This window comes from Cebus imitator, unplaced genomic scaffold, assembly GCF_001604975.1.
Source record: "Cebus imitator isolate Cc_AM_T3 unplaced genomic scaffold, Cebus_imitator-1.0 Scaffold31, whole genome shotgun sequence".
Taxonomy (NCBI): domain Eukaryota; kingdom Metazoa; phylum Chordata; class Mammalia; order Primates; family Cebidae; genus Cebus; species Cebus imitator.
Window position 1 is genome coordinate 7,937,177 of NW_016107346.1, and position 20,772 is coordinate 7,957,948.

The 20,772-nt window shown below is 42.2% G+C and overlaps 1 protein-coding gene across 1 annotated transcript; it reads right to left on the bottom strand.

Annotated features, from left to right (window-relative positions):
- Nucleotides 1-2,857: 2,857 nt before the first annotated feature.
- On the bottom strand, nt 2,858-20,343 carry LOC108301007 (prion protein). Its single transcript, XM_017524036.1, has 2 exons — nt 19,688-20,343; nt 2,858-5,220 (listed from the first exon to the last, which is right to left on the bottom strand). The coding sequence occupies exon 2, from the start codon at nt 5,208-5,210 to the stop codon at nt 4,452-4,454; it is 759 nt and encodes a 252-aa protein (XP_017379525.1). The 5' UTR covers nt 5,211-5,220; nt 19,688-20,343; the 3' UTR covers nt 2,858-4,451.
- Between the last annotated feature and the right edge of the window lie 429 nt (nt 20,344-20,772).

A 20,772-nucleotide genomic window follows, 5' to 3' on the forward strand; every position in this document is an offset into this window, starting at 1 on the left:
ACAGGTGGATATTATTCACTCTGGTCCAAACACTTTAAGTCTCCTCAGTGGACTATTTTTGAGAAATTATTATAGGCAGATAATAAAAAGTTTATTTTTGAGACGGAGTTTTGCCCTTGTTGCCCAGGCTGGAGTGCAATGGCATGATCTTGGCTTACTGCAACCTCTGCCTCCCAGGTTCAGGCGATTCTCCTGCCTCAGCCTCCCAAGTAGCTGGGATTACAGGCGCCTGCCATCATGCCAAGCTAAGTTTTTGTATTTTTAGTAGAGACAGGGATTTCATTATGTTGGCCAGGCTGGTCTTGAACTCCTGACCTCAGGTGATTCATCCTCCTTGCCCTCCCAAAGTACTGGGATTACAGGCATGAGCCACCGTGCCCGGCCAATACTTTTTTTTTTTTTTTTTTTTTTTTTAATAGTGATGAGGTCTCACTATGTTGCCCAGGTTAGTGAATCAACCCATTCTCATGCCTCAGCTTCCCAAGTAGCTGGAACTACTGTGTACCACCACGTCCAGCTAATTTTTTATGTTTTTAGTAGAGATGGCCACCATGTTGGCCAGGCTGGTCCTGAACTCCTGACCTCAAATGATCTGCCTTCCTTGGCCTCCCAAAGTGCTGGGATTACAGGCATGGGCAACCGTGCCTGGCTGAGAATTTGTATTTGTCATTCTGCTTTAGTAGTTTTCTGGGTGATGAGGTTTCAAGGAGTTGATCGGTATCTTTCCGTCTTCAATACAAAGCTGATCCTCTGATCACGGCAGGAGATTGGCATTGCGTTGTAAACTTTTAAAAACTTCATATTTTCCTGATGCCTTGACATCCTACAAACAGGCAGTGGGCACCCTGCGTAGGTAACCAGGTGCTAGTGTGGTAAGGCTGGACCCTGCCACAAGTTCCACTTCTTGTCCTCCCCTGTGACCTCGTGACATTCAAACACATCCTACACCTTGGGCTTGTGTCCTCCACCCTGGCTCCCAGTAAAGGCACTTGCCCAGGGGTTCTCTCTCTCTCTTGTACATGCTGAGTTGCACCCACTTCCTGGGAGCTCCACCAATCTGGCTCCCTGTTTGGCAAGGCATGCCTCCCTCTCTAGGACCTGTGAGTACAATAAATTCTGTAATTTCAAGTGCCTCTCCCTGTAGAGTTTCCCTAGCCAGGCTGGAGTGAGCCTTGAAGACCCTACCAGGGGCACTCCCCCATTTACAACACAGGCATTTGCTAAGATATTGACATTGTGATTTCAACTACTGTCACTTCTGATTATCCCCTACCTTTCGCAAATTAGTTGCAGAAGAAAACTTCTGCCAAGGATAACCAAGAGCACCATAGAGTTGATGCACTGAACAGGGAGAGGATGAGTTGAAATATTATGAGAAATCAAAGTCGCTTTTCAGACCAAAGGTGTTGAATCTGAGGAGAGTGTGTCACTAGGGCTCACAGGACCTGAGACTATTTTAGGGCCTGAACTGGGGGGTATAAAGCCGGTACACATGACCCTTGAACACCACGGGTGGGAATTGAGTCCATGAGACACAGATTTTCTTTTGCCTCTGCCACCTACCAGACAGCAAGACTGTCTTCTCCCCTTCCCCCTCAGCCTTCTTCAATGTGAAGATCATGATGAAGACCTTTATGATGGTCCGCTTCCAGTCAGTGAATAATAAATGCACTTTTCCCTCCTCATGATTTTAATAACATTTTCTCTAGCTTACTTTATTGTAAGAATACGTATATAATATATATGAGATACAAAATATGTTAACTGTTTATGTTATTGGTACTGCTTCCGGCCAACAGCAGGCAATTAGTCTATTAGCAATGAAGTTTTGGGAGAGTTAAAAGTTCTATGCAGGCTGGGCTTGGTGGCTCACGCCTGTAATCCTAGCACTTCGGGAGGCTGAGGCAAGTGGATCACCTCAGGCTGAGTTCAAGACTAGCCTGGCAACATGGTGAAACCCCGTCTCTACTAAAAATACAAAAATTAGCTGGGCATGGCGGCAGGTGCTTGTAGTCCCAACTACTTGTGAGGCTGAGGTAGAAGAATCACTTGAATCCAGGGGGTGGAGGTTGTAGTGAGCCGAGATTGTGCCACTGCACTCCAACCTGGGCGACAGAGCAAGACTCCATCTCAAAAAAAAAATTCTATGCAGAATTTTGTCTGTGCAGGGAGTCAGTGCCTCTAATGCCTGTGTTGTTCAAGGTCAACAGTATTTTAGAGCTTAATTTTCATTTTAATTAAGAAAATCTATTTCTTTCCTTTTTTTTTTTGAGACAGAGTCTTGCTCTATCGCCCAGGCTGGAGTGCAATGGCGCAATCTCGGCTCACTGCAACCTCCACCTCTAGGGTCCAAGTGATTCCCTTGCCTCGGCCTCTTGAGTAGCTGAGACCACAGGCATGTGCTACCATACCCACCTAATTTTTTTGTTTTAGTAGAGACGGGGTTTCACCATGTTGGCCAGGATGGTCTCAATCTCCTGACCTTGTGATTCGCCCGCCTTGGTCTTTCAAAGTGCTGGGATTACAGGGGTGAGCCACTGCGCCCTGCCAAGAAAATCTATATCTAAACCAGGACTGATAAAAGCTCCCAGACTGTTCCTCCTGCTGCAATAGTGCCTTTGCTGTTTTCCTGGTGCTCAGTCCATTTCGATACTTGTGGAGAAAATGCAAAGGCAGCAGAGCTGAACTGGTGGGTGACTGGGAAGTGAGGACGAGGGCAGGAACAGGGGCAGATGCATGAACCATCAACCATCACTTGAAGAGGGAGGACTGAAAGCACCACCTGGCTCAGGTTAACCCCCAAAACTGTCCCCAGCACAGTGCAAGCACCAGGAAATACGACGGCAGACACCGGAGGTGGCGCTCATCTTCGCTCTTGTTTAATTTCAGTCAGATATTAAACATTTATAAATTTTTTATACACCAAAACAAGAACATGCAAAGTTACAAATATAGAAAATGTACATGCATGTTTCAAAGACCTGTTAATGGTGTCCACTTTGAATTCTTATATAAAATGGTTCGGTGCACATTGTAAGCCTAAGGACCACGCAAAAGGGTTTCCCACATATTAAGTATTTAGTACCTTACAAAAAGTTAATGCATTAGACACTTCAGATGTTAACTGCTCTTAACAAAATTCCTAAGTCTGTCCTATGCTATATTTTATATATATATATATTTTTACATCAAATACTCACAAAGTGCAAGCCAATAACATTGCAGAAGAGTAATACATATCTGCTAGGTGACAGTATCAAACAACTCAGGGAATAATTTTACCTTAATTAACGTTAACAGAATTTCTTTTTCCACTTCAAATCAATCATATTTCTGTCATCTCCAACCTAAGATATTTTTTAGATTGTCTCCCTATTCTTTGATTCAAAAGCCAATTACAGAAACTATGAACTTGACCTAATTCTGGTTTTTGACAATTATGAGACAGAGATAAAGAAATACAAGCAGTTATTTTCTTTGTACATGGACCATTTTCTTCATGACATCATCCTCTATGATGATGCTGCTTTCACAACTGCAGCTCTATGCTATGTCAAAATCATTCTGGTTTCCAGGTAAATGGACAAAGGAGGTTTGCCTTCAGTGTCTAGAAGGTAACTGACTTTTCCACTGCCTTAATTATCTAGTTTAAAGAAAGGAATGCCACATGTAGGTTCTTTAAACATCTAAAATGGGAGGTTGCTACAAGGGCACCATTCCCAAACATTAGATTTTTCAGTCCCAGGAGCCTTTCATATATGCTACACTTATGTTCACTGTGAATATGTCCTCTAGCCAGAGGTTTAGTGTTGTGCCGATATTTACTCTTGATGCACAGCTGCTGTGTAGCCTGTACTGTGAAAGGCAAAGCATCGCCCCATTTCTGTGCAGACACAGAGCTCATGCTCCAGCGGGCTGAGCCTGCATCCCGAGAGCTAAGAATTTCTAGGATTTTTTTGAAAGAGTGTCATGCAGCCTCCTAACAAACTTGGCAGAAATGTTGTCAAGTTTTCTTAAAAGGGAAAATATCTCTAAATAGCTATGAAATCTCTGCTAAGATAGGGCATTAGTATACTGAGCTCTAGCCACTGAAGGAGCCAGAGGTATCCAGGCAAAGGTATTTGAGACTGTTCTGAGATTTGTTTTAGCCCCAACCTGTTGCACTAAGTCCAAAAATACATCCAGATTAACCAATGATTATTCCTGTTATATCTTTATTGGCCCGGTATTAGCAAAGGCCCATGATGAACTCAATCAAAGGGGGTTTGACTAAATAGCATCTCAGGTCTGCTCTAGATTTTCCAGTGCCCATGAGTGCCAGGGGTATTGATTAGGCTATCAGGGACAAAGAAGCAAGAATGAGACACCACCATTAAAAGGGCTGCAGGTGGATACCCCCTCCCTCAACCTGGAAAAAGATTAGAAAGATGGTGAAAACAGGATGACCTTCCTCATCCCACTATCAGGAAGATGAGGAAAGAGATCAGGAGGATCACAGGTGGGGAGGAGAAGAGGACCATGCTCGATCCTCTCTGGTAATAGGCCTGGGATTCCCTCTCGTACTGAGTGATACACATCTGCTCAACCACGCGCTCCATCATCTTAACATCGGTCTCAGTGAAGTTCTCCCCTTTGGTGGTGGTGGTGACCGTGTGCTGCTTGATCGTGATATTGACGCAGTCATGCACAAAGTTGTTCTGGTTGCTGTACTGATCCACGGGCCTGTAGTATACTTGGTTGGGGTAACGGTACATGTTTTCACGATAGTAACGGTCCTCATAGTCATTGCCAAAATGTATGAGGGGTCTGCTCATGGCACTTCCCAGCATGTAGCCACCAAGGCCCCCCACCACTGCCCCAGCCGCTGCAGCACCAGCCACGTGCTTCATGCTGGTTTTTGGCTTACTGGGCTTGTTCCATTGATTGTGGGTGCCACCTCCTTGACCCCAGCCACCACCATGAGGCTGTCCCCAGCTGCCACCATGGGGCTGTCCCCAGCCGCCACCATGGGGTTGCCCCCAGCCACCACCATGAGGCTGCCCCCAGCCACCACCCTGGGGTGGGTAGCGGTTGCCTCCAGGGCTGCCCTGGCCTGGGTATCGGCTGCCCCCAGTATTCCATCCTCCAGGTTTCGGGCGCTTCTTGCAGAGGCCCAGGTCACTCCATGTGGCCACAAAGAGAACCAGCATCCAGTAGCCAAGGTTCGCCATGATGACTGTTCTGCAAAATGAAGAGAACATCAGAGTCCCATATTTATGCTGAAACTACCAAATGTTTGCTGCATAATGAATCAGTGCACAGCAATGGCATCAGCTGCTCAGTATAAACACTCTTCCCACCCTGTACTTTTCTGAAGCACTTAGGACAAAAACAATGGTCAGAAAAGGCTGAACACAACCCTTTCTCCTGCTCTAAGAACAAGTCTGACCCTAAGTTAATTGCTGGCTCTGTTCCTGGAAACTTGATAAAGGTGGAATGCCAGCAATGTTATTTATAAGAAAAAAATGCTTCTGATTAGTAAGCTGCACATGGACTGTGAAGAACCATAAACTTTTGGGAGAGTTCCTTAGGGCCGTGATTCTTCCTGCTCTAAAGCAGGAACTAGGCACGTCCTGGTGAGGGCTCTTGAAGCTGTGCCCATCAGGCTGTTACAGGGCATATCGGCTCCTGTTGGGGATGGGGCTCGTATGCCAAGAGTAACACTTTACCTACCAATATGGATCATTCCTTGTACCTGAGCAGTCACTTGAGGGGGTTGGGAGTGAAGACAAGTCCTTGGCTGATGTGTGGAACACCACGAGGAACCTGGTGCGTCCCCTTCTAAGGAACCTGAGGCTGAGCAAAGCCTATAGTGTAGCCTGTGGAAGTCTTGTGAGTGTAATGTCTAGTTAGGAAGACTCCAAGGGGGTGTGGCAACACAGTAATTACATATCTTTCTAAATAATCATTTCAATGTCTTCTCTCCTCTGCAGGAATGTAAGCAGGGAACAAGCATCTCTTGTTCACTGCTGTACCCTCGGGGGCTAGAGCAGTGCCTGGCTAGAGCAGTGCCTGGACAGAGCAAGACAAAATAGATATTTGTGATGTGAAAGAATTAATATCCCCTCAGCATAGAATGCCAAGAAGAATTTCCTCAAAGGAATTCTCAGTACAAGTCTACTAGAAGTGAAACATCCAGGCTTTTGGGAGTCTACTTGAAAGTTCATCTCTCTCTCTAGACAGGTGGATGGGGCTGCTCAGAAAGGGGTAAGTGGGCTGTGTTCACAAGACAGGCAGTCACTGACTCGATGAATGAGCTTTAGTTCATTTAATATTTTGTGAGTGATTTATTTTCTTCTAATTTTTGTACCAAAACAACAAATCAAACATCCAGAATGACAATTTATGATCCTTTGGAGAATGTACATTCATCTCATTAAAAATCTTTTTTCAGATTAAAGAGCTCATTTACGCTGGGTATTTAGCTCAAAGAGCAGAGACCTACGACAATAGTAAAATGATTGCTAAACAGTACCTGCTGTACCCTAGGTCAAATCCTAGGCTCCAGATCATCACTGTGTGCCATAAAACCTAAAATGGCATACACTGTAACCCTGAGATTAGTCTTGTGCCAGTGCTGGGATTATCTGCAAATTTTTTCTCCTCTCTTTCTTTTTTTAGTTTTTATTTTTTTAAAAAAACAATGTCTAGCTTTTTGAGATATAATTCACATACCATATAATTCACCACATAACGTACAGTTCAACAGTTTTTAGTACATTTAATGAAATGTGCAACCATCACTGTTGTCAATTTTGGAACATGTTTGTGAACTCAGAAAGCCCATACCTTTAACTATCATCCAATTAGTTGCAAATTTTTTAAAAATTAGAAAATTATTTTCATTTCCTTCAGAAATAATGACTAAATTGGATAATATTAGAAAAAATATGAAATAAATAAATAAACATCCTGTTTATGTTTCTGAAATGGAAAGTTTTATCTTGGTGGTCATTAAGTAAATCAAAACATATTTGAAAGTTACAAGTGGAGTTAAAGTACTCAGGTCATGCCAGTTAAGGTTTTTAGAGGCCCTTTTAGGTGGGGCTCTGAAGAGCAGGCTCTTTGCAGGCCTGCTTCCCTGATCAGTCCCCATGATCTCGTGGGGCCCAGCTCTTGGCCTCCCTGCTACTCACACCCCCCAGGAAATCAAACTAGGGGACCATCTCCTCAATAAGTAACTTTCAGTCTAAAGGGCTTTTATGTCAGCACCTCCTCCATTCACTCCCATGAGACAAATCCAGCCAATGCTCTAGAGTGACTGAATTTTCTCTCTCACAGCATACTTTGGATCTATCAGCAAATCCCAGCAGCTCTACCCTGAACATCAACCCAAAGCACCTCGGCTTCTCACATTTTCCAACAGGACCATCTTAGTTGGCGCTTCTATCACTTTTCACCGGATTCCTTCAACGGCCTCCCAACCAGCCTCCCTGCTCCTCTCCTGGCCCCCACTGAGTGTTGCAGGACACATTGTCTACTTCCCTTGTCCCTCAGTGAGGCTCCTTTGTACTCTGGATAAAACACAAAGTCATGGCCATGCTGGCTGGGCCCCATGTGACCTGGTTCAGGCCTCCCACCACTCCTCAAACCTGACAAGCACATCCTGTCTCAGGGCTGTTGCACTTGCTATTCCCTGGTCCTAGAAGGCTCTTCCTCCAGCTACTTATGTGGCTAAAGTCTGCTCAGGGGGGCTCTTCCCATCACTCTATCTAAAATAGCACCCCCGAGCCCATTCCCTTTCCTGGCTTCATTATTCTCTGAAGCAGTTACAGCTACTTTAGATATTATGTCATTTATTGTGTGCTTATTGTTCATGTTCTCCACTGGTGTGCAGGCTCCTTTGGTGGGGGGGTTGGTTTTGCTCACAGCAGTGTCCCTGGACATAGCACTTGACCCACAGACATGCAAAATAAATGCTAGAAAATGAATGAGTGGGAAAACACATTTCCTTATAAAGCATAAGGAATAATCAAACTAAACATTAAATATTTGTAATGGATGTACAAAGAGAATAATATTTATAAATTTACAAAATACTATTTTCAATAAAAAGAAAAACAAAAAATAAAAAAAGAACAAAACAAATAAAAATAAAAATAAATACTATTTTCTACGATGGCCAGCTAACATTTTCAATTCAGTTAAATACATATGCATTTCATGTGCCAGCTACTGCAGTAGACTCTGGCTGGCTGGATCTATCAGCAAATCCCTGAAATGGGCAAGCTGGGAGGACGAGGAGACTGCAGGGAATGACACTGAGTTGGGCTTTGAACATGTCTCATTTAAAACTGTAAGAGTCAATGATCTATGAGCTCTTAGAGACACCTGAACAGGCAAGAACATGGCATAGTGAGGGAAGCACAGAGGAGAGCCAGGCACAGAAGGTGGGTGGGGCCAGACAACTTTGAAGTGGAGATGGATGGTGAGAGAGGACACTGGCATGTCTGGGGACCTATTCATCTAAGATACTCTCTGTCAGCAGTCAGGTAGCAGTCTAGTCCTCTGGCATATTTCAAGATATTCTATTAAGTATATGGTAGTGGTCAACACTTGTTTATTATTAAGAATAATACTAAGAATACGCTCAGAAACATGACAGGGATGTCCACTGTCATGGGACTCAAGATGCTGTCCAAGGCCATATGCAAAGAAGTAACAGGTGTAAGAATGGCAAGAAAAGAGCTCTAGCTGACAGTATTTGCAATTAGTGTGACCATGCACACAGAAAATCCAACAGAATCAACAGGGGTAACGTGAGAACCAACACTAGCATGCAAGGCTGTGGGACAGAAGGTCAGCTTACAAAAATCAACAGCATTTCTCTACACTAGCAATAACTGACCAGAAGAAAATATAGATATTCACAGTAACAACCAAACTGTAAAGTGGCTAGGAAATAACTAAGAAAAGACTTCCAATGGGTGAAAAATTATAACTCTAATACAAAGAACATAGAAGATAATCTGAAAAAAATGGAGAGGCATTTCATGGTCTTGATTGTGATAACTCAGTATTATAAAGATGTCCATTATCCTCAAATGAACTGGTAATTTCAATAAAATGCCAGTTAAAATTCCAGGTGGATTTTTTGGGAAGTTCAATAAACTCATATGGGGAAGAAAATGCCCATGAATAACAAGGTCAACCTTAAAAAAAAGTGCAAAGAGGAGGGAATCTGCCAAAGCAGACATGAAATCACTAAAAAACCACAGTGATGAAGACTGGACGGTAAAGATGGGGAGACCAAAGGACACAGAGGAGCAAGGTGAGAGAGAAACTCATGTAGATACACTTTAGCATGGACTTGATGTGTGCTGATGCGGGCATCACAAATAAATAAAGGATGAAGGTTTCATGCTTCTGGGAAACAAGAAAAAGAAAACTGGATCCCTAACTACATGCAAAAGTTAACTTTAGATGGATCCAAGACTTACATGTGAAAGGTACAAGTATGGTGCTAGAAGAGGAAAATATTGGCAAATGTCTTTGTGACCTGGACGAGGAATGGGGGAAGAACTTTTCAAACAAAAAGCACAAACCATAAGGCAAATAATTGATGCATTTGATTACATCTTCAAAGACCTAAAGACAGAAATACCATGTGACCCAGCAATCTCATTACTAGGTATATACCCAAAGGAATATAAATCATTCTGTTACAAAGACACATGCACATGTATTTTCATTGCAACACTATTCACAGCAGCAAAGACCTAAATGCCCATCAATGATAGACTGAATAATGAAAATGTGGTATATAGACACCATTGAATACTATGCAACCCCAAAAGAGAGTGAGATCATGTTCTTTGCAGGGATGTGGATGGAACTGGAAGCCATTATCCTTAGCAAACTAACACAGGAAGAGAAAACCAAATACTGCATGTTCTCATTTGTAAGTCGGAGTTAATGATGAGAACACATGGACATGTGGAGAGGGACAACACATATTAGGGCCTATCAGAGGGTGGTAGAGGGAGAGGATCAGGAAAAACAACTAATGTGTACTAGGCTTAGTACCTGGGTGATGAAATAATCTGTACAACAAACCCCCATAACATGAGTTTACCCATGTAACAAACCTGCACTTATACCCTTGAACTTAAAAGTAAAAAAAAAATTTAAAGATTCTTGTTCAACACAATAAAGCTGACTCTGGACAAAGTTAATAGAAAGAGTACACAATGGTAAAAGGGACTTGTAGTAGTTAAAACCAACAGAGGATTCTAGAACTTGCAAGGAATTCTTACAGAGCATTAAGAGACAGTAATTCCAACACAAACAAATGGCCAAAAGAAACTGATAATTCATCTAAGAGAGAAACCCAAAAGGATAGAAAAATATAATCAAAATCATTAAGAATATGATAAAAATGAAACGAAAATGATATAACATGTGTATCAGAATAGCAAAAAAAAAAATTTTTTTAAGAAAGCTGAAAAATGTGAGGATTTGGAACCTACATGGCTATCAGAGGAACATGGATAATATGACTGAATGGAAAAGGTGAAATAAAGTAAATGATTATTCAACTCAGAAAGAGAAAAAAACAGAAAACGGCAAAATTGCCAGAGTTATAAATTAATAGTAGAGATGAAAGTAGAATAAATAAAACCCAGAAAAATATGGAATTTCTAAATAAAATTCAGAGTTATTTGAAAATGTAACACACACATCACTAGAAAACATATCTCTATATTGAGAAAACATATCTCTATAAGAGGAAGTAGCCTTAGAGAATGTTTTAAAATAATAATAAATTACTATATACAACTATCCTTAATGAATAAAAATATCTCTGAGATGGATTGTCTTCCTGTTAAAATGTAAATTATAAAAATCAACTTGAGAATTAATGTATTTAACAAATATTTGTGGAATAACAAGTATGTGCCAGTTTCTTTTTGTTGTTGTTGTTTCTTTTCTGGTAGAGATGGGGTCTTGCTATGTTGCCCAGGCTCATCTCAAACTTCTGGGCTCAAGCGATCTTGCTGCCTTGGCCTCCCAAAATGCTGAGATTACAGGTGTGAGCCACCATGCCCAGGCAGTATGTGTCATCTTAAAAAAAAAATTGAAGACTATAATTGACCAAAAACCATAGAAGAAATGGAGAAAAAAGCTGTCAAAAATTACACACTATAATATGTTTATAGTACTGTAACTTTTTTTTTTGAGACGGGGTCTCACTCTGCCACCCAGGCCAGGGTGTGGTGGCATGATCTCGGCTCTCTGCAACTTCCCAGCAACAGGCTCAAGTGATCCTTCCAAGTAGCTGGGACCATAGGTATGTACTACCATGCCTGGCTATTTTTTTGTATTTTTAGTAATGATGGGGTCTTTCCATGTTGTCCAGGCTGGTCTTGAACTCCTGGGTTCAACCAATCTGCATGCCTCATCCCCCCAAAGTGCTGGGTTTATAGGTGTGAACCACACCTATACATAGGTGACCCACAATATATAGGTGACCCCCAATATATGCCTGGCACAATAATTTATTGATTAGCTTAACACATATTTTAAGTGTCAGAATTCTAAGGGTCAAGAATTGTGCTAGGGGATGAGGACAGTTGTGAATAAGATATTTAGCTTGGTGGGCTTAAAGACCAAAAAGAAGATCAAATCTGAGGAGCCCCATGATACAGCAGCAGGGGGACTGCTGAGACTAGGGAGGTGGTGAGGGTCATATCAGGAGGGCCTCATGGGCCACAGAGAGAAATTTCTATCTTCTTCTGAAAGCAGTGCGGAGCCAGTAAAGGGTCTTAGTAGGACAGTAACATCATGGAATTGTTTTTTTTTTAAAAGCTCAGCTCACGCCTGTAATCCCAGCACTTTGGGAAGTTTAAGCAGGAGGACTGCTTGAGCCCAGGAGTTTGAGACCAGCCTGAGCAACATGGTGAAACCTTATGTCTAGAAAATATTTTTTCTTAAATAGAAGAAAATTTAGTGGGGCAAGAAAGGAAATGGAGAGACCAGTTAAGAAATTACTGCAGGAAGATGGTGGTGTGGCATGGGATGGAGTCCGTGCAGCTGGCACGCTGTGAATAAATGAGACATATTTTACAGAAAGAGCCAATAAGACTTGCTGGTTGAGTGGATGGAGGAGTGAGAGTTGCCCAGGTCTGGGGCCTCCATAACCAGGGAGATAGTGGTGATGCTATCTACTGAAATAGGACAAATTGGTGGAGGGCCATGCTTGGGAAAGAAAACCAAGAGTTTCCATTTGGACATATAAACTTTGCCACATCTATGAGAGTTCAAGTGGCAGTATCAGTTTAGGCAATTGTTATGGAAATCTGGAACTCAGTAGAGATAAATATTTGGGCATCTTCGCCTGAGATGTGTTTAGAGCCAATGGGATAAAGGGCCAAGATTCAAATGCTAGTATGCAGGTGGGCATACTAGCTCCTGCCATGGGAGCCTCCTCTCACACAGGTGCCAGAATCCAAAAAAATAGCACCCAGCTTATTTTAACAGTTTAGTTAAAGAAGAATACATTGTGACCCATATGGATTATTTTAGGAATACAAGAATGGCTGAAAATCAGGAATCTATTAATAGGTTAGGAAGAAAAAAGATTTTCTCCAGATATTGAAAAGTTTTCAATGAAAATCAATATTCATTCCTAAATTTTAAAAAATTTAAGTTATTTTTAAAATGTTTCTATAGAACCGGAAGGATAGTCTCTTTCCATCATAAAGAATTGTTGTCACGAACACAAAAGCACACAATATCATAATTTTAAGAGGAAAAGCATTCTCATTAATGTGGTAAACAATCTATTACTTTTATTTGATTAGGTTATTCTATACATTCATCTAGGTATAATTCTTTTATCTGGAAAATTCAGGAAAATCTCAAAAAATGTCTTAGAACAAATAAGTGAGTTTAATAGTGTGGTAGTTTTTTAAATGAACAAATAAAAACTCAGTGAGTCCTTAATTCAGCAGTAATTAAAGGTTTCATGGGGAAAAACATTCATTCATAATGGCAGTAAAAATTGAAAATATCTAGGATTTAACCTGAAAATAAGTAGTAGGAAAGCTACAAAATTTTACTAAGACATAAAAGAAGACTAGAAAAAGAGAAAGACATACAACATTTTCTGCTTGGGGAGCCAATATTGAAAAATACCAAGTTATCAGTAAATAATCCATAAAGTAAACATAATTTCAGTCAGAATTCAAAGGTAATTTTACAACCCCCTGTTTGCTTTGGATCGCTTAGATTTTTTGGACAGGTGAATTAAAAAGAAAATAAATAAGGAAGCATCAGACTTACACTTCACTTACACCAAATGGACGTAAACAGACAAATACAGGACATTCCATCCAACAACTGCAGAGTACACATTCCTCTACACAGCACATGGAGCATTCTCCAGGATAGATCATATGTTAGGCCATAAAACAAGTCTTAACCAACTTAATTAGACTGAAATCATATCAAGTTTCTTTTCTGAGCACGATGGTATACAACCAGAAATTAATAGGAGGAACCAACATTACCCAGATCTCAAAGTCCCACAAAAAATCGCAAGAAACCATACTGGTAAACATGGTGAAATCTCGTCTCTACTAAAAATACAAATATTAGTCGGGTGTGGTGGTGTGTGCCTATAATCCCAGCTACTCAGGAGGCTGAGGCAGAAGAATTGCTTGAACCTGGGAATCAGAGTTTGCAGTGAGTTGAGATTGCGCCACTGCATTCCAGCCTGGTGACGAGCGAGACTCCATCTCAAAAACAATCAAACAAACAAACAAACAAAACACACACACACAAGAAAACGACAGTATAGGCCAATATCCCTGATGAACCTAGGTGAAAACATTCTTAACAAAATTCTCGCATAGCAAATTCAACAGCTCATTAAAAAGATAATTTACCATGATAAAACGGGATCCATCCAGGGATGCAAGGATGGTTCAACATACACAAATCAGTAAGAGTGATATATCACATTAACAGAATAAGACAATAACCATAAAATCATTTCAACAGATGCAGAAAAAGCATTTGACAAAATTCAACATTCTTGCATAATAAAAACTCTCAATGAATTAGGTATAGAAGGATTGTACCTTGACACAATAAAGGCCATATATGACAAAGTTGCAGCTAACATCATACTTAATGGTGAAAAATTGAGAGCTTTTCCTTAGATCTGCAATGAGACAAGGTTGCCACCTTCACCAAATTTTAGGATTGTTTTTCTATTTCTCTGAGAATGTCATTGGTATTCTGATAGGAATTCTACTGAATCTGTAGATCACTTTAGATAGTATGGACATTTTAACAATATTAATTATTCCTCCATGAGTACAGGCTATTTGTGTCTTCTTCAATTTCTTTCATCAGTGTTTTATAGTTTTCAGCATAGAGATCTTTCACCATCTTGGCTAAATCTATTCTGAAATATTTTATTTTGTAGCTATTGTAAATGGGACTTTTTGTTTCTTTCCAGAGAATTTACTGTTGGCATATAGAAACACTACTGATTTTTATATGCTAATTTAGTACCCTGCAACTTTACTGAATTTATTAGTTCTGATGGTTTTCCAGTTGAGTCTTTAGGGTTTTTTAAGTATAAAATCATTTCCAAATAGGAACAATTTAACTTTTTCCTTTCAAATTTGGATGCTCTTTATTTCTTTCTCTTGTCTCACTGTCCTGGCTAGGACTTCCAGTACTATATGTTGAATAGAACTGGTGAGTGTGAGTGTACTTGTCTTGTTTCAGATCTTAGAGGAAAATCTCTCTTCTAATTTTGTACACAATAAATACATATAATCTTGTCTGTCAAATTAAAAAACAAATAAATTTGAAAAAGGATTCAAAAGGAATTTTAAAAGATATAATGAAATGATACTCAAAACTCAAATGACTGGAGAAAATTTTTAATAAGAAGATAATCCAGGGTGTATTTGACCTGCCAGGTGTTAAGAGTTAACAGTAAGATCACATGGCATTGGTGCATAAGCAGAAAGGCAAAACAATGGAACCAGAGAGAGGGTACAAAAAGATCCATAAGTTACTCCCATGAATAACTCCAATAAGTTATTCATCTTATTTCCATTTATAGATGGGGAATGAGAGTCAGAGCTGGTAAGAACTTATTCCAAGGTTTTAACAGCCCAAGGTGTTGGAGCTGAGATCCAAATATAGACACCAAAGCCTTCCAGCCCATATAACATATTACAACTTGAAGCTTAATTAGTTACATTGGGAAGTGGCAAATGTCAAACAGCCCCCAACCTTCAACCCATAATGTCCCTTGTCTTTTCTGAGCTAAGTAAATTCTCTTGTTATATTTTAATCTTTTGAGGTCCATAAAGAACTTGATGTAAGCTGTACAAAATGTTGCACAAATATTGGGGATAGGAGTTTTTCACTGGCACCCAGAAGTCACAAAATGAATAGAGCAAAGGGTCCCCAACCTGGTCCATCATCAAAATTATCCGAAAGAGATTTTGAAAAACAACATTGCTGGAACCCAACCCAAGCCAGCCGCAGAGTGCTTAGCAATGGGATTTGCAATCTATAAAAGCTTCTCAGGGAACTGGCACCCATGATCAGGCTTCATTCAGTGCTAGGCCCTCAGGGGTCTAATCTTTAACATTTATAATGCTTTTCATTAAAGGGTTACCTCCCTTAAAGAGATCACACAATACTGTAACAGTTTAAGTAGAATATAGTTGGAGAAAAAGGACAGGTTAACACATTGCGAGAAAAAAAAATTCTCCCCACTGTGAGAATTGCTGCACACACTATTCACTTAGGAGTTATTCTATAATGCTGTAGTCATCACTGGGTTAGATACCGACATGTTTTGAATGTTTAATACGCAGCAGTTCACAGCGGATATAGTTGCCTTGGAAGAAGAAATAAGATCTGAAAAGGGAGAATGGACAAGGTAAGTTAAAACTAAAGTTTAGAGAATCTTTCACCTTGGTTTGGCTAGTTGGTTGAGAGCCATGTTCAGTGTCAATGTGGTGCAGAAATATCTATTATGTTACTGTTGTTGTTTAATTACATTATTTTTTAAATGGCTGCTCCCTTATATAATTCAGCATAATTCTAAAAATCTGTGGCCATTTCCCTGCAAAATCAAGGTGATTTTACAAGAAATGATGATACAGTGAGGTGTGAGTTCCATAGATGAACCCAAGTGGCCTCTGGATCAAGGGCCTGTGATCACAGCCTTTCCTGACCCTCATTTTCTGTGACAGTTGGTAACTTTCAACTGTCATAAGGCCACAGAGGTTCTGCAGGATATGTACAATCTGTTGTGGCTCAGCTAAACTGGATTTGTTCCTCCAAGAAGACAGAAAGCTTAGACATGGCTGAAATTGTTCAGTTTTGAAAAAGTTTCAGGAGTCCTTAAAAACAACAAACTAGAATTGATAAATGAATCTAAGAACTGATTCTTAAAAAAAACCCAATATACACCTGACCAACATGGAGAAATCCCATCTCTACTAAAAATACAAAATTAGCTGGGCATGGTGGTACATGCCTGTAATCCCGTCTACTCAGGAGGTTGAGGCAGGAGAATCGCTTGAACCTGTGAGGTGGAGGTTGCAGTGAGCCGAGATCACGCCATTGCACTCCAGCCTGGGCAACAAAAGCGAAACTCTGTCTCAAAACAAACAAACAACAACAACAACAACAACAACAAAACAACAGCAAAAAACCCCCCAATATACAAATTACTAAATTACTAATGAACTAAAAAAAATTAGAAAAAGGAAACAAGATTGGTTAAAAATCTTTTATTCTAAGTAGCAAATATAACAAGTTCTCCTTTCTCTCACACACAGAAAACTGTGGTCCATTTCATTTAAAAAATTAAAACCTGTGGGCCAGCCGTGGGGGGTCACACCTGTAATCCCAGCACTTTGGGAGGTTGAAGCAGGTGGATCATGAGGTCAGGAGATTAAAACCATCCTGGCCAACATTGTGAAACACCGTCTCTACTAAAAATACAAAAATTAGCTGGGCATGGTGGCACGTGCCTATAGTCCCAGCTACTTGGGAGGCTGAGGCAGGGGAATTCCTTAAACCCGAGAGACGGAGGTTATGGTGAGCTGAGATCTCGCCGCTGCATTCCAGCCTGGTGACAGAGTGAAACTCCATCTCAAACGCCACTGCACACCAGCCTGGCGACAGAGTGAGACTCTGTCTCAAAAAAAAAAAAAAAAAAAAAAAAAAAAAAAAAAAAAAAAAAAATTAAAACCTGTGAACTATTTTTTAAATGTCTTTATTTAGTGAGAACAATATATAATGTATCCACCAAAAGAAAATTAAGATCACCTACAATTTCAATTAAAATGTCCATTTTCTGTGCCTTTCCTTTCATATTTTTCACATATGCATTCATGTTAGAGTAAGCAGGTGCAGTTTAGTAACCCACTTTTTTACTTACCAGTTTCCCCCCACGTATCACAGACTCCACAATCATGAGTTTTGATGGTTATATAATGTTCATTTCAGTTAATGTGTCATAATTTTCTTAGCTACTGCCCTGCTGTTATACATTTAGGCTGTTGGCCAGTTGGTTCTAATTTTAGATCATTCTGCTAGGAATATGTGCCTGCTTTTTTGTTTGTTTGGTTCTTCCATTGCAGGTGAATTCTCAGGAGTGGGGTTTCTGGGTCACAGCTTCCAATTTCTTAATGTATCACCGGATTGCTTTACAAAAGGGTTGTACTGGCTCGAAATGCCCCCAATAATGCATATATATCAAGGGTGAGTTTTACATAGTTGGTTAATCTTTGTAACAGATGCAGGAAGTAGGTATCATTTCCTCCATTCTATTAATGGACAAAAGGAGGATCAGGAAATTAAGTAGCCTGTCCAAAGTCACAAAATTGACTGCAGAACCATCTTTCTGACCCCAAAGAGTTGCCACTTCCCGGACACTTGAAAATGCCAAGTTTTGGGCAACCTTCCAGCAAGGGTTGCTGTTACTATTACTCATTTTGGTTAGTTTAATAAATGTAAAATGATAACCCCAACATGCTCTAATTTGCATTTTATTGTGTAAATGACTCATCATTTCATTATTTATCTGTTATAATCTTAGTATTTTTCTTTCAGTATGGAAAATTTGTGTTAGATACAAATAACATACAAATGACACCCTACCTCTCTGCCTGCCTTTCCCCTTTCTGGTTAGCTCTTTTTCACTGTAAGACCTTCTCAGTGTTTGTGTAGGTAAAATTGCTTCTTTCCTTTGATGATTTTTTCCTTTCTCCTACAAATCTAAGAGTGTTGCTGATTTTTCCAGAGGTTTAACATATCTATCCAATTTCCTGTTCCTATGTTTCTGATAATTATATTTGTAAAAATCCTCAATCCTATTCTACCAGGAGTTTTTCCTAAGGAAACGGGAAACATCTCAAATGTTCTACATATGGGGAACTGCTAATTAAACCGTGATGCTCTAAGAACAAGAAAATAACGTGGTCATGAAGATCCTCATCATTACAGCAGTGAAATTGCACTGTGTTGTGTGAGAATCTGGAGGCTAGGAAACAAAAACGGAGCTGTGGTTTTGCGATGGCGAGGATGGATGTGACAGTGGTGGAATTACGAGGTAAAAAAAAAATTGATTTCCTACAGCCACTACAAAGAAAAGGGCAAAAAATTCCTTAAAAAGGATCATAAACATGGATTTCTCCCCATTGTTTAATAATGAAACGTGAAGGCGCCTGCCGCACAGGTGCGAAGCCCGGTGACCCAAGGGTCGTCATCCGAGACTGGTTGTTCATTGGAGCCCCCCATGGCCAGTGTTCTTCCTCTAGGGGACGGGGAGGAGTGTGACAGGCCAAGCGGGGGTCGCCGTCGCACCTGGGGCCCGGAGGCAGACCCGCAGCTCCTCTCTCCCTGCCGGTCGCGAACAGAGGGCGGGGCCTCCCGGGACCCCGCCCCCACCGAGGCCCGAGGCCCCGCCCCCGCCCGCCCGCGTGGGCCCCTTTCTCAAGCGGTGGCGACGGCCGCTCGGCTGCGGCCTCCCTCAGAGAAGCTCCGGCCGCGAAGATGAAGGGCGGGGCCGCCTCCCGGGAGGAGTGAGGCGGCTGCGGCGGTAGGCCCTGAGGCGCTCCATAACTCCCCCGGCGGGCGTCCGCTTCCCCATCCCCACAGGCACCCTCTGGGTATTGGGAAAGCGCCGGGCCTTGCCGAGCGGCGTCCTGGGTCCGGACCCCGGCCTCTGAGGGGCGACCGACGCGCAGGGACCGGGCCACGCGGCCCCCAGGGCCCCCACCTCGCCCCCCAGAGCCCGCTGGCGGCCCTCCCGGAGTTCCCTTGTCGCTGGGCGGGACCCACGGCGGGGTGCAGGGGGCGCTGCGATACCCGGCGCGCCACCGACCTCCCTCCAGGGGCTCCGCCAGCTCCCCCAGCCCCCATGCGGAGTGAAGGGAGCGTTCCTAACCCGAAAAGCGAAGCCAAGCCGCCCCACCTGAGCCCTGGGGCAGGCCCGAGACCCATCACGTGCCCTCGGGGCAGTCCCTGGCCCCTCCTTACCGGGATCCGGACCCTGTCCGGTCGGGCGCCCTCGCACCTGGGACCCGAGGCCCGGGGTCCTCACTCGGCCTCAGCAGCCTCTGCCCCCGCCCGCGTCCCCTCCACCCCCGGTGTTTACCTGTCTCTGTCGTTAGGCGAGGAGAAGCTCGCGGCGCCGCGGCTGTCAGCGACTGGTGCGGAGGGCAGGCGACGCGCGGGGCCAATGGGGGAGGGACGCTGGGCGGGGAAGGGAGGCGGCGGCGCTCACGGGCGGAGGTCGGCGCGGGGACCAATTGCCGAGCGGACTGGCGAACACTCCGTGCCCGCGGCGGGCAGCCGGCCGAGGTTTATGTTAAAGGGTGCAGCGCTCCGAAGCAGGGCAGGGAATGAGTCACCGGAAAAAACGAGTTGAGATTCGCTTGAACACTTGCATCAGTTGATACCGCCTCCGGGTGCCATCGCTCCCTGACGTGGCTCATTGACTGTAAAAATCATCTTTAATTGGAAATTCGGCCCAAAGCTCCAGCTCCCCGTTACATAATGGAGAACTCGAGAAAATGAAGGGGAATGAGGAAGCAATTTCTGGAATTTTGGCAACCAGAAATTTCTAAAGAAAACAAAAATGTTGCTTACCCTGGATTGAGATCAATATTTATAAATATTCACATAAACTCTTAAATTTTGAGGCCTAGAAAGGACACTGGCCATCACCTGTTCATTCATTCACTTTCTCCTTTTTTTTAGGCAAAAAAGATGATTAAGGTGGTGATATTAACAAATGAGAAAAATGAACTCCGTTTAAAAAGCTCTCATCACATTACCTGAGATGTCTTCTATGAAACAAGGTGGTGTGTTCTTGCCCAGGATTCCTGCTGACAACTTTGGCAGAGGTTTGTCTCATTTCAAAGGAGGGCAAGGGATGAAGTGATAGAAGGACAGGAATTGGAGGGGGATCTTATAAATTATTACCCAAATTGGGCACTTTTACGAGTGAAATGGGCATAAACCAGGCCTGCCCTGGGGAAAATAGGACATCGAGTATCCTCGTTTCGGTTGAGAGGTTTAGGAAGCATGTAAGGAAAGAGATTTAAGAATGTTGACAACCAGATGCAGTGGCTCACACCTGTAATCCCAGCACTTTGAGAGACCAAGGCAGGAAGATTGCTTGAACTCAGGAGTTTGAGACCAGAGTGGGAAACAGTGAGACCCTATCTCTACAAAANG